This window comes from Cetorhinus maximus, chromosome 3, assembly GCF_964194155.1.
Source record: "Cetorhinus maximus chromosome 3, sCetMax3.hap1.1, whole genome shotgun sequence".
Classification (NCBI taxonomy): domain Eukaryota; kingdom Metazoa; phylum Chordata; class Chondrichthyes; order Lamniformes; family Cetorhinidae; genus Cetorhinus; species Cetorhinus maximus.
In genome coordinates, this window is record NC_135881.1 from 60,644,421 (window position 1) to 60,659,399 (window position 14,979).

The following is a 14,979-nucleotide window of genomic DNA, read 5'->3' on the forward strand; positions in this document are numbered from 1 at the left end:
GGTGGGGTAGCTTTGTTAGTACAAGATGGAATAAGTACGATAGCAAAAGAGGATCTTGGATTGGAAGATGTGGAATCCATATGGGCGGAGGTAAGAAATAACAAGGGGAAGATGACACTGGTGGGAGTAGTCTATAGGCCACCTAACAGTAGCTATATCGTAGGACAGAGAATAAATCAGGAGATAATGAGGGCATGTAAAAAAAGGCAGTACATTAATCATGGGTGACTTTAATCTTCATGTAGATTGGGAAAATCAAATTGGCAGAAGTAGTCATGAGCAAGAATTCGTAGAGGGTATTTGGGACAGTTTCCTAGAACAATATGTTGTGGATCCAACCAGGCATCAGGCTATTTTGGATCTGGTAATGTGTAATGAGGCAGGTTTAATAAATGATCTCAGAGTACAAGATACCCTAGGAAACAGTGACCATAATATGGTAGAATTTAGCATTCAGTTTGAGAGTGAGAAACTTGGGTTGGAAACAACTGTGCTAAACTTAAATAAGGGTAATTACAAAGGAATGAGGGCAGAGTTGGCTGGAGTGGATTGGGGTAGGATTTTTGCAAAAAAAAAAGGCTGATGAACAATTGCAATGTTTAAGAAAATAGACCATGACTCACTACAAAAGTACATCCCAGTGAGGAAGGAGGATTCAGGGAAGGGAGTAAACCAACAATGGTTAACCAAGGAAGTTAAAATATAGTATCAAATTAAGAGAAAAGACGTACAATGTGGCAAAGATTAGTGGTAAGCCAGAGGATTGGGAAAGTTTTAAAAACCAACAAAAGATGACCAAAAATATAAGAGGGGGAGAATAAACTTTGAGAGTAAACTAGCAAGTAATATAAAAATGAACAGCAAGAGCTTCTTTAAATATATAAAAGGGAAGAGAGGCCAAAGGGAACATAGGCCCCTTACAGGATGAGGCTGGGGAAATACTAACGGGGAGCCAGGAAATGGCAGAGGAGTTGAAGAAATACTTTGCTTCAAGATGACACTAATAGCATCAAGGGGCAAAAGAGGGGCAGGAAATAAATACAATAACTATCACGAGAGAAAAACTCCTAGGGAAACTAATGGGGCTAAAGGCTGATAAGTCACCTGGACCTGATGGGTTGCATCCTAGGATATTAATGGAAGTAGCTAGAGATAGTGGATACACTGGTAGTAATCTTCCAAGAATCCTTAGATTCTGGAAAAGTCCCAGAGGATTGTAAAGCTGCCAATGTAACACCCACATTCAAAAAGGGAGGGAGGGCAAAAAACAGGTAACTATTGACCAGTTAGCTTAAGATCTGTCATTGGGAAAATATTAGAGTCTATTACAAAGGATGTTATAGCAGAGCATTTAGAATTACATAATCTAATTAAGCAGAGTCAGCATGGCTTCATGAAGGGGAAATCATGTCCAACAAATTTATTAGAATTCTTTGAGGTAACAAGCGGGATAGATAAAAGGGAGCCAATAGATGTAATATATTTGGATTTCCAAAAGGCGTTTGATAAGGTATTGCATGTAAGATGATAAGGGTCTATGGTGTTGGGGGTAGTATATTAGCATGGATACAGGATTGGCTAACTAATAGAAGACAGAGAGTTAGGATAAGGGGGGCATTTTCAGGATGACAACCTGTAACTAGTGGAGTGCCACAGGGATCAGTGCTGGGGCCACAATTATTTACAATGTATATAAATGACTTAGATGAGGGAAGTGAATGTACTATCGCCAAATTTATGGATGATACAAAAATAGGTGGCAAGGCAATTGGTGAGGATGACACAAGGTGTCTACAGAAGGATATAGACAGGTTAAGTGAATGGGCAAAAAAGTGGCAGATGGAATATAATGTGGGAAAATGTGAGGTTATGCACTTTGGCAGGAAGAATAGAGGAGCTGAATATTATTTAAATGGAGAACAACTGCAGAAGGCTGCAGCACAGAGGGATTTGGGAGTCCTTGTGCATGAATCCCAAAAAGCTAACATACAAATTCAACATGTAATAAGGAAGGCAAATGGAATATTAGCCTTTATTTCAAAGGGAATGGAGTATAAAAATAGGGAAGTGTTGCTAAAACTATACAAGGCACTAGTTAGACCACACTTAGAATACTGTGAACAGTTTTGGTCCCCTTATCTAAGGAAAGATATACTGGCATTGGAGGCAGTCCAGAGAAGGTTCGCCTGATTGATTCTGGGTATGGAGGGATTTTCTTATGAGGAGAGGTTGAGTAGGTTGGCTCTGTATTCATTGGAGTTTATAAGAATGAGTAATGATCTTATTGAAACATTTAAGATTCTTAGGGAGCTTGACAGGGTAGACGCTGAAGAGGTTGTTTCCCCTTGTGGGAGAATCTAGGACCAGAGGGCATAATCTCAGAGTAAGGGGTCGCCCATTTAAAACAGAGATGAAGAGGAATTTCTTCTCTCAGAGGGTAGTCAATCTGTGGAATTCTTCACTGCAGAGGACTGTAGAAGATAGGTCATTAAGTATATTCAAGGTGGAGATAGACAGATTTTCAATCAGTAAGGGAATCAAGAGTTATGGGGAGAAGGCATGAAAGTGGAGTTGAAGATTATCAGATCAGCCATGATCTCATTGAAACGCAGAGCAGACTCGATGGGCTGAATAGCCTACTTCTGCTCCAGATAGAAACATAGAAACTAGGAGCAGGAGTAGGCCGTTCGGCCCTTTGAGCCTGCTCTGCCCTTCAATATGATCATGGCTGATCCTCTATCTCAATGCCATATTCCTGCTTTCTCTCCATACCCCTCAATACCCCTAATATCCAAAAAGTTATCAATAAGGAAATTCAGTGGATGTTGCATTTTTAGATTTGTAGAATGTGTTTAAAAAGGCACCAGTTAAGACAGTTATTGCAAAGACAGACAGGATAATAAAGCTAATGCAGCCACATGGATAGAGGGTAGCCTGCTGGAATGAAAGCAAAAAATAAACAATTCTTAACAGGATGGAAGGACAGAGGATTGCTGATACACAGGCTTTTAAAAAGTGGGAGTGGTTGTGGAAGAGGACACCAAAAGGCAAAGTGGGTCCTGGTTTTGGGTCATTAAATGTAAAAGGCAGGAAATAATGTTGAATTTACATAAGATATTGGTTAGGCTACAGTTGAAGGAATAAATAGCTGTACATTCAAGTCGGCAAAGTGGCACATGTTAATTAACTGAATACTGCAGAAATGGATGAATACAATTACAACTGTCCACAAATGAAATACATAAGGCGGCAAATTACCAATTTATTGTTGTGAGTACGAGAAATTAAACGCTTTTCTATTTTAAATCACAATACTGTAGGGAACACTTACTATTCAGGGTCTGACACCAAGTCCAATGCTTTCATCACATCCTCCAGCATTGTATCTGGTATAAATCCGTTATCTGCAAGGAAACAAAAAAATCTTTGATGGAAAAGAACTAGTAGCTCAGTAATGAATGATGGAAAAATATTAGCTCCAATTTACCATCCTTTGCTAGAACAACTGAAGATCAGAATCCTGAACCGCAGGAATTTTGCTGACTACCCGTAGCAATGAAATAAGTTAGGGTTGTCAAGCCGTTAAAGAAGTTAACTGCAATTAAAATTTTTATCTCAGTTAATCTCAGTTGCACATTTAATTGACAAAATAACTGCACCAATTTCAAGTTTATTTTATTACTAATGTTTTCTCATCCAAGAAGCAACCCAGCATAAAAACATTGGAGGATGAACAGCTTTGAATCTGAATCACTGCAATACTTGTAAGCCATTAACGAGGATCCATGAGTGATAGACCTGAGGGAGCCCATTGCTAAAGGAAAGTTGGTCTGCAGCTGGCTTCCCGCTCTATGTTTCTTTGCTCTTTTATTGGATATGGGCATCACTGGCTAGACCAGCAATTGCCCACCTTGAGAAGGTGGGCAATTGCTGTCTTGAATCACTGCAGTCCATCTGGTGTGGGTACACCCACAGTATTGTTAGGAAGCGAGTTCCAGAACTTTGACAATGACAGTGAGAGAATGGCGACATAGTTTCAAGTAAGGATTGTGTGCAGCTTGGAGGGGAGCTTGCAGATGGTGATGTTCTCATTTGTCTGCTGCTCTTGTCCTTCTAGGTGTTAGAGGTCATGGGTTTGGAAGGCACTATTTAAGGAGCCTCGCTAAGTTACTGCAATGCACCTTCTATATGGTACACAGCACTGACAGACACTGCTACACTCAGTCTACTGGCAATAGTGCTCGCATCTAAATGTCCGTAATGGCTGCACATGTACAGAACGTACAAATTGCCTGCAACAAGACACAGTTAGGCTAGCAGAATGGACAGAGAAATCACAGATGAAAGTTAATACAGAGAAGTGCAAGATGATGCATTTTCACAGAAAGGATGGGCAGAGACAATACAAACTTAATGGCACAATTCTAAAACATGTACAAGGACAGAGGGAGCACATATGCATTGATCTCTGAAGGTGGCAGGACACACTGGGAGAATGGTTATTAAAGCATAAGGGATTTTGGGCTTCATAAATAGAGACTTTGGGTACAAAAGCAGGGAGGTTATGCGGAACCGAAATAAAGCTCTGGTTAGCCCCAGTAGAATACCACCTGGTCACCACACTTCAGAAAAGAATGCAGAGGAGATTTGCCAGAATGGTTCCAGGAATGGGAGATTTTAGTTACAAGGTTAGGTTGGAATCGGCCTATGCTCCTTTTGTGCTGTAACTGAACTCTATGACATCTGCACACGCACAGAAACAGCATCATGTTTGCACATCGAGATGACATAATGTCTGCATATACGCAAATACAATAGAGTTTGAGGTGAAATTGCATGGTATACAAAAGGCTGCTGGTCCTTGAGGTACTTTACGTGTAAACTCCGCAAATAATACTAGAAAATTTAAATGAACACGTTAGTCAGAAATGATCTGCAATTAATTGATAGCCCTAAGATAAACGGTTTCAAAGACTTTATATAAGCATCATTTGTGCCAAGAATAGTGAAGAAAAGGATGTAAAAGATAATAAACATGTTTTGCAAAGACAGTCCTGTCCCACTCATGACACTTGAGCACAAAAGCTAGGCTAACACTACAGTGCTACACCGTTGAAGGTGCCATTTACTGGATGTGACATTAAGCTATGGCCATCTGTCCTCTCAGGTGGATCCCATGGCATTATTTGGAAGGAGGAGGGAAGTTCTACCTGGTGTCCTGGAGTCAAGACCTGACTCAATATTTTTATAACAGCATGGCTAATTTATAAAATCTTTAAAACAGGACAAAGGTTTCACAATAACTGAAGCCATTGCTGATTATGACTCAAACACTAGGAACTTCCTGGCATCCAGAACAGCTACAAACTCGTTATCCCTGAAGAGGTGCTCACCACTCTGTGGTTGCAGAGACCAAATTACAAAGGAATTGTACAAAGATCATTTACATTTCTAAGGCCAGACCCAGCCAATGGCAACCACCTGTCTGATAGGACAAAAAACTCTGAAATCGCCTTTGAAATTATTAATGGTTGAAACATTAACCATCTCAAGGATGTAGACAAATGAATATAATGTCCAAACCAAAGTGGAGAATTGGCAGTCATATCACATGATCCCCCCCACTCCTCCAGCTGGGAGAACCAGTTATTCTGCCTTGTGGAGCTACAATGGCAGTCTGCTATCTTCTATCAGCCAAACAGCAGCAGAACCAGAGCTCTGTCCAGGTTGAAATTGCCTGCCACCCCCACCCCCCTCACTTCTACACTGTTTCTACTGGAACTTCCATACTTGTGCCTACAAGACTAAATCATCTCTACGTGCCTACCCCATCGTGGAAGTGATCTCTACTGGAAAAATGGATTATCCAGCATTCATTTTCATCCTGCTGACTCTAGGCAAAAATATACCATTGGACATTGATTCTGGGCTCTGGACTCACATGAAACAATAATTCTTATTTTATCTGTGGTCTTTGCTCTGTACCTCTTCCTGTTCTCTATCCCACCTTTATTGTATGAATGAAAAGGAGGCCACGTTGTAACCTTCCTTTTGCATTTGAGTGTGTGTAAATAAATTACTCCTTTTACTTTGTCCTATCTCGAGTTTGCTGTGGGGTTATTAATAGAGAATTGGATCACACCAAAACTGAGGAGATGGGAAAATACACCACCACATATAAAAGGGGGAAATCAAAAACATCTTTCTGTTTACGGACGGGTGGTGAGAGAAGAAATCAGGGCTGTTTAAATTAAACCCTCTCCTATCCGTAACACAGGTGTCCTGGTCAAATATTTATTCCTTGATCAACATCAGTAAAATAGATTATCCGGCCATTATCACATTGCTATTTGTGGGACCTTATGGTGCACAAATTGGCTGTCGTGTTTTTTTACACCAGTGATTACAGGGGGATTTGGTGGTATAGTGGTGATATCACTGGGCTAGTAATCCAGTGGCCCAGGCTAAAGCTCTGGGAACATGGGCTCAAATCCCACCACAGTAGCTGATGGAATTTAAATTCAATTAGTAAATCTGAAATATAAAGCTGGTCTCAGTGAAGGTGACCATGACAACTACCATCGATTAGTGTAAAAATCCATCTGGTTCACTAATGTCCATTAGGAATGTGATCCAGTCCTACAGCAATTGACTCTAACTGCCCTCTGAAATGGCCGAGCAAGCTACACAGTTACAGGGTAATTAGGGATAGAACAAATGCTGACCTTGCCAGCGATGCCCACATCCCATACAAGAATAAAACACACACTTCAAAAGCAGTCAGCTGTGAAGTGTTTTGGGTCATCCCGAGGCTGTGAAAGGCAAAATGCACTCTCTGTTTTGCATTGTGGCAATAAGAATTGGATTCATCGAGCCAATTTCACTGCGAGAAAGAACTTTGCTTTTCAGAATGCACTAGGCCAATTCTTCCTAATCATGAATGTAACAATCTTATTTCTTCCAGTAGAGGAGGCCCTTTGGTCTTCTTGTATTAGCAACATCATAAACACAATAGAAATATTTCCCATGTTTGCTATTTTGAGCAAAGTTATTAAGGCATTACAACTGGCCAGCATTTAGAAAATATTTCAAAGGCACAATTTCTTCGTGTCTCACAAATGTAACCAACAGCTGCCACCATTAGCCTCTCATGGATCCTCCCTTATTCCTTCTTCACCAAACAATATTCTTAGCTTCATTATGTCCTCTGGTGGTAGATCTCCCACATGTTCTGTTTTGCTAAAGCTGCCTCAAGGGCCAATTGCATTGGGTAATGGTGCTTGCAAGGAACACAGTGGGAATACATCCACAACTGCCTATTGATGGATTCCCTGCAAGCAGCAATTCCTGCCCCAGACTGTGGGATCAGCCCTCCAAAATTCCGATGAAAAGTGTCTGCTAAGCTAATAACTGGCAATTTGGACTCTTTCTGATGAAGTTAATAGAAATATATCCTACTGATGATGGAAAAGAAAGCATATAAGCTTTGATGGGAATAAATGCAGTCAAATCCCATAACAGCAACATTCCTGAATCATCTATTTTACAAACGATTCTTTAAGTTGAAGGCTCCAATTAATAAACCATATGAGAGTTAACATATAAAAATAACGATGGAACAAATATAAGAGTGAAAGAGAGTGAGAGAGAGAGAATGAGATTTGAGTGAGAGAATATGATTAAACTATGAATTCACTAATCACCTATCTTCCTCCCTAACACAATTACTCGCATCAGTTAAAGTTTATTTTGATATACTTGCATCAGGGAATGTTGCCTGTTTGACAATTAACAAACATAATCACTTGAGTTCTCTGGATGCTTGGATCTGTTGGGTGACATTAACCACTTCTCCCAGTGCTGTCTTTGCTGGACAATCTCCATTCATCAATATTTACGCTTTGTTGACCACTAATAACATCAGAATATATATTTCTCTGAATTCTGATGTGATAAAATTGTAAACAGGTCTACTTGTTTCCTGCTTTAATCACATTTTGAATGTTAAACAATGTACATAGGTACACACTGGGGACCAATATCAAGCAAGCTTTATTTAAAAAGGATTCACAGTAGAGTGTTAGCAAGTACTGAAGTACATCAGGAATTAAAAAAATCACTTGCAAATGAGTTATTAGTCATTTTTGGCAAATTGGTCAAATTCCATGCTTTTCAAATGATTATCTGCAACTCTCTCAAAATTTAGTTGAAGTGGGAATAAGACTTGAAAAGCTCTGATCCAATGCTACTAACAGGAATCAAGGTCAAAAGCTCTGGGTGCAAAAAGGCTCACATAAACTCTAAGAATAAAGAACCCAGAAAGCAAAGTTGCCAGCTCATGGTCCATGATAAAAATGTGACAGCAGAAATGATTAATTTAAATAGGAAACATAAAATGCCTGGGATGGAGTACTTCTTATTGAAAAACAATGATGTCTCAGTCATGAAAAACTGAGTGTTATTATATCGTAAGAAAACTGAGTCTTTTATGAGTAGCTTTTCAATCAATCTCTGAACTAGCAAGACTCCTGAGCTTTTTTTATATAATGCCCCAAATATATATCAAATTTGATAAAATTTAGCTAAAATAGGTCTGCCAAATTCTCACATAATTAAACTTTGGAAAAAACTAAATCATTACAAACACAGTAACAGTGATAGACCAAGCACAAAAGCAAGGCACTGCTTATGGTGGAAATCTGAAATAAAAACAGAAAATGCTGAAATACTCAGGTCAGACAGCATCTGTGGAGAGAGAAAGTGTGTTAACGGGTTAGATTTAATCCTACCATCGTGGCACCCACTGGTGGGCCTAGATGTCATCCGGGATCTGGCACGCGTTCCAAGTTGTTGGGCTGAACCCAATTATGTAGCAGCAAACTCATGAATGTGGGTGATGCAGACTTGCCACTGAATCATGTGGCAGGGGTGTCTCTGACATTGGGAAGTCTGCATCGCCTGATGGCCATGCAGGATCTGGCACCATATTTAAAGGGCAGACAGCTCCATGTCAAGAATTGGAAATCATCTTGCAGACTTTTTAAGCTCTGCAGTTTAAATCTCTAACATCTGTCATACTGAGAAGATGTGAAAAAATTTTTTTTTAATGAGTTTCTCTTCCATATTCTCTTGCTTAAATTCTGTTTTTTAAAAATGGAAAATATTGCTGGACTAATAAACTGCCTGCAGCTGATCACATGGGGAGGCGACGGTGTAGTGGACTAGTAATCCAGAGATCCAGGATAATGCTCTGGGGACCAGGGTGTGAATCCCGCCATGACAGGCGGTGGAATTTGAATTCAATAAAAATCTGGAATTAAAAGTCTAATGATGATCATGAAACCATTGTCAATTGTTGTAAAAACCCATCTGGTTCACTAATGTCCTTCAGGGAAGGAAATCTGCTGTCCTTACCTGGTCTGGCCTACATGTGATTCCAGACCCACAGCAATGTGGTTGACTCACAAGGGGGCAATTAGGGATGGGCAATAAATGCTGGCATAGCCAGCGATGCCCACATCCTATAAATGAATTTAAAAAATGATGGTAGCTTTGGAAGATTCTGAGCAGTTCAAAGAGGCAAAGGCTGACTCATCATCTTCAGGGTGGAATGTGACACCCTTGCATTGTATGAACATTCCAGCCAAGCCAACACAAAGGGCTAGTAGATAAGGTGTCTGCACCAGCCAGCTCTGGACAAAGGAAGTTCTATTGTGACTCCTCATCTCCAACGCTGTGCTAATGGTTCCACAATTTTCCACTCAAAATACAGTGGGTTTTAACAAGTGTCCTTAAAGTACATTGTTAGCTAAATGGCTCTACCCAAAACCACCCTGTCACATGGCAGAGGCTTGAGTTGTTTGAATTGCTTTAACTATACAGCTTTTGGATTCTGCCTTCAGTTGTTGTTTAACCTCAGAAGAGAAAGCAGGACTCCAGGCCAGGAGCCTGCCTCTGACCTTTATCTCTCTATATTTCGCCTACAAAGTGAATTAATTCCCGGAATACAATAATGCTTTGCTGAATCTTTAACTGCCTCAACCTACAACTGAGCTCCTAGGGAAAAGAACAAGGAATTCTACTAGACAAAGCCAACTGGAAGAACCTTCATTGGGCATTGACTTACTGGACTCTATTCATGTAAATTAATGCCAATACCTTTATTTGTAGCAACTCGCACTTTGTAACTTTTTCCCTTTCCGTTCTCTGTCTTTCCACCTTGTATGCTTGAGTGTGAATGTGTGTGTCATGATCCCTTCCTCGGGTTTTGAATGTGTTAATAAATCCTAGTTTTGTTTCACCTTGAAGAATTCACTGTGGGGTTACCTTTAACATTGGACTTCATAAACCGGCGTTTGGAAAACACACCATTGCCTATTTCAATGAAGGAAAGAATACTAAGTGAAACCAATTAAATTAGAAATTAAACTACTGCTGTCACAGGCAGAAGAGGGGCACAGAAATTATAATTCAATTCACCTCACCCTCATGTGTGTAATATATCTGAATTTCTGTTGCGCCAGCACAAAAAGGCGTTCCGACGTCCAGGTGAAGATTCCTCTACTGACACACAAGATCGTTCTGTGACATCAATGGGTTCAGCTGAGGATAGATGTCACACTCCAGCCAGTGCAATCCCTCCAGTGTGTGAGGATGAAAGAGGACAGGATGGATGATTCCAATGCTGCCACTACCTCTCCCTTTCCTTGCAGGCAGCATCCTAAGTGTCCTCACCTTAAAAACTCAGATCGATGATACCATATTAAGGAATGGCCCCTCTGCACCTCTGTTGTGCGCTGCCCCTACTGAGTCCTGAATCTCCTGCCCGAGACTCCACCCTACAGAGTTTCAGCTTAGCAAGTTTTCACAGAGAAAATATTTCCAAGATCAAACAAGTGCCCTGTCTTCCGTAGGTCAAACGGACGTACACTGAGTTATGGAAGTCATATATAAGATGCCAGCTTTCACTGGGCAGATCACTAAAGGCATGAGAGATACACAAGACTTTCATTAAATTGGGGAGGCACGATTAAATTGGGTCAAAATGCATTTAAATTATATGCAAGTGGGCAATTAAGCATATCAATAAGGTTCCCGTTGCTCACTGGCAAGTTTCACATTTTGTTACCTTCTCGCCGCTGACTTAATCACTTACAGCTTTCCTGCTGCAGGGAGTCTGACACACAGCCTGCCGCGCACGCCTGGTACCTTTCCTATTTCAGTAGGCTCCACAAAACCCAGCCCAATGTTTCAGGTCAATGGCTTTTAATTAGAGTTGAACTTCTTGACTTGAAACGTCAACTGTTTCTCTCTCCACAGATGCTGCCTGACCTGAGTACCGCCTGCATTTTCTGTTTGTATTTCAGATAGGCCTCGTGCTCCCTTAACAAAAGGAGGCTCATATTACTAACTGAATATCTAAATAGATTTCTCTTTTGTCTTCAAATAATGGAATGTACTTCATCCCCTCAATTGTTTTTCTTCATTGGTTTCCTCCTTGACCACAAACCTCCTGTGGCCAAATGGCATCACAAATCACTTTTTTTGTACCTATCAAAAGGTTATAAGAGCAATGCCTGAATGGACCCCATGTGACTTTCTCTTCCCTGCATGGAAATGCTAATTCGTCATCCAGAACCCACAGAGTGAAAGACCAATCCTACCACATCCCGCGATCATAGCCACTGAGAAACCGAGTTAACCAGTTTAGTAAATGTCATTCAGTCGTCAGTTGCAACACACTGTTCAATCATGACTATGAAAAGAGGATAGTCACTTCATATGTCTGGAATGACAGATAAAATGTCTTCCATCTAACATGTACCTCAAAAAAATGTTATTGCTGCACATGTGCTGCTTGGTCTCATTACAGGCATATACATCATAAACTGCTTTTATATTTATTTTATGCCTTATTAGTTGTGTCAGCTTCCAATGTATTTTTTATCTTGACCGTTGCCCTTGTGCGAAGTGGCACTCTAAGGTCATTAAAAGCTAATGGAATACTGTTGCTTTGCGATAGGAGGTATAGAGCACAATACTGTTGTAATCCTGAACCTATATAAAACTTATAGTTAAGAATACTGCATAGTCTCCATATTGTAGGATGGATATTGAGGCAATATGGTGTACAGCTCAGATCCACTGGAATTTTGTTTGGTATGAAAAAATATAACTGCAACAATGAAGTCGAAAAATTGTGGCTCACTATGTTAGAACAGGGGAAATTAAGTGGGAATTTGACAGAAGTGTCAAAAATCATGCAAGAATGGGACAGAGCAGATAGGAACAGGCTTGTTTTTAAAACTTCTGGTGTTTTGAATGAGAGACATGAATACAAAATTAAGAATAAGAGACTGAGGACAGAGAGCATTAACTCTGGAAAATTGATCTTACATTTCATTATTTTAAAGGACATATAGGAACACATACTTAATCTGATGCCCTTTTGGAAAACTACATGACCAAGAGTTTCCAGTTGCCATCAACAAAAGTATGTGAGGGTGCCATGACATTCTATTACACTGAAGGTGGTAAAGTTTGTACATATAATTTTTTATTTTATTCACTTACTAGCCCAAGACTGGTTACCTGGTTTCTGAAGCAAGCTCAAATTTGGGAAAGTGCTAAACAGGGACCTGGCTGCTGTTACCTCAATGCCATGGCCAGTTCATATCCTTGGATATTAGTTTCCTCTCCTCTCCCAACTATTTGGAGATCAGATGATGTCTGGAATTATAAATGTAAACAGTCACTGCACTGCTCACACATGTACAGTGCTCCTTTACGGTCAGTGCTTTTTTTAAAATTAAGATTTCTTCAACCAGTCCGTGGGTAGAGGCCAAAGAAAAACATTTGTGTAGGGATCTAAAGCATTCACAGTGGTGACGCTGGTGGGGGAGGAGGGAGTAGAAATCTAGATAAAGCATTTTCTAGCAATGGACAAACTGAGAAGACAACAGGAACAGCAAATCCCATGCCTTGTATTCACAAAGATCACAAATATAAACATGGTGACTGATAGCAGCATAAAGCAAGTCCATTATTCTAGAATATTCCCAGATTTAAAAAAACTCCACACTTGCCCATTCCAACTCGCTAGTTCTTCTAGCTAGCCTCCCACCCTTCCACATTCAACTACATGAGCTCATCCCAAATGCTGCTGCCCATATTCTAACCTGTATCAAGTCCCATTCACTGACCCTGTGTTCATTGACCAACATTGACTTCCGATCTTTTTTTGGCTGAGTCAAATTCTGTCCGATTACCCTTCTGTGAAGTACCATTGTTTCATTTCCCTCTTAAAGGTACTATATAAATCTAAATTGTTTAATCTTTTCACAGATATGACTTACACTGCTGAGTTTTTTTCCTAGCATTTACTTTTTTTGTTTCATATTTCTGCAGAATTTAACTTTTCTTAAATCTAGTCAGTGAGACAGCTAAGTGCCTTAACAGCAGTTTGAGGGCACAGAGCTGTAAAGTTTAAAAAAAAATTACTTCATAGTGCTTCATATTTTTAGCCTTTCTTTATTTCAGAATTCCAGTCTTTCCTTTTATTTTACTGTTATATGGCATATATATGCACTGTGTCTGTTGTTGTGCATTGAAAAAGTATCAATTGATACCAATCTGCTGATGCCACTGATTTGCAACTGTATGGTGCAGTTGCGTTTCACATTTAGCATGTTTACTCTTTACAGGAATGGAAAACTATCTGAATAAGAACTTGAGATGAATAAGACATAATGCCTGTGCATTTTATGCTTTAATTTTGGATGAACTTTGAAAGGTGTGAAACACTTGGATTAATGAGCTGCAGAACAACAGGAATCAGAAAGCTGGGGTCACTAGACGGCAATCAAAATCAGAACAGCAGCTACTAGAGCCAGGCACAAGAGAGAGCAAATCTGGCAGGACAGACATTTTTCAGTGGTCATAAAATCCCATATAATCCACAGCTCTATAATTATTACGCACAAGACACCTTGGATGTAGCTAGAAGTATCAACTGGTTATTGCATATTTTTGAAAGATTGGTTTGTTATATGCTTTTGGACTACTTTACTCAATGTAGTTCAATTTTGTTCAGATAGTTTCTGAATTGGGTGTCCTAAAAGAACTAGGCAAACAAGAGCAAAACATGAAATGTAAATTCAAGTGACTCAATAAGCCGTAACTTCCTCAGAGTGGCAATCAACGTCGGATTGCTACTCTGTGCCCACTTACCTATGCCAAATTTCTGTGCCCATGCCTCTGTCGCCCGACCTTCCAACACAGGCTGGGCGAGATCTAGGCAGCGCCGCTGTCTCCGAAGTCCAGTACCGTTGAATTGAAGGAGGACACATCCCCTTTTTTTGGCACTAGGTAAGTTTAAAGGCCCTACTGAAATTGACAGGCTAGGGAGAAGGTAAGTGCCTAGGGTAAATGAAAAGGATTTGGAGGGTGGGGGTATTCGGAGGTTGGGTAGGGATGGGGTGAGGGTCAGACATCGTGGGTTGTGTGGGGGAGGTTGGACATCATGGGTAGTGTGGGGGAGGTCGGACATTGGGATGGGGTGGGGGTCCAATATCTGGGGGGGGCTGGAAATTTTGGGGGGGGGGGAAGAGTCAGGCCCGCAAAGGTGGTGGTGGGGGGGGGGGCGGGGGGTTGGTGTCGGGTGAGAAGTCCCATGCAGGTGGGGGGAATCCCATGGAGGGTCGGGAATACCTGGGGGGCGGGGTTGTTAGTCAGGGGTAGGGGAGTCCCCTGGGGGGTTGGGGTGGTGGGGCGAGTCCCGTGGGGGGATCGGTCTGGGTCTTTATAATAGTTATCTTGAAGTTAGTAGAGGTTTTCATTCTTCTAGCTTTTCCTGAGTAACTATAGGTATAACCCCAGCGGAACCATCTGAAGTTTGCGATTAAAACTGCATTTTCGGATGGTTCCCAGCGCAGCGCAATTGTCCAGAGGAAGTGTGCACTTCTGGGTAATTGCTATGCA

The 14,979-nt window shown here is 40.7% G+C and overlaps 1 protein-coding gene across 3 annotated transcripts in view; it reads right to left on the reverse strand.

The window, feature by feature from the left end:
* mindy3 (MINDY lysine 48 deubiquitinase 3) overlaps window positions 1-14,979 on the reverse strand; it is a 133,536-nt gene that overhangs the window by 20,605 nt on the left and 97,952 nt on the right. For all 3 annotated transcript variants that reach the window (XM_078538455.1, XM_078538454.1, XM_078538453.1), the window contains one exon: window positions 3,332-3,404. In XM_078538455.1, the coding sequence (XP_078394581.1) occupies window positions 3,332-3,404 (73 nt within the window). The remainder of the gene's footprint in view (window positions 1-3,331; window positions 3,405-14,979) is intronic.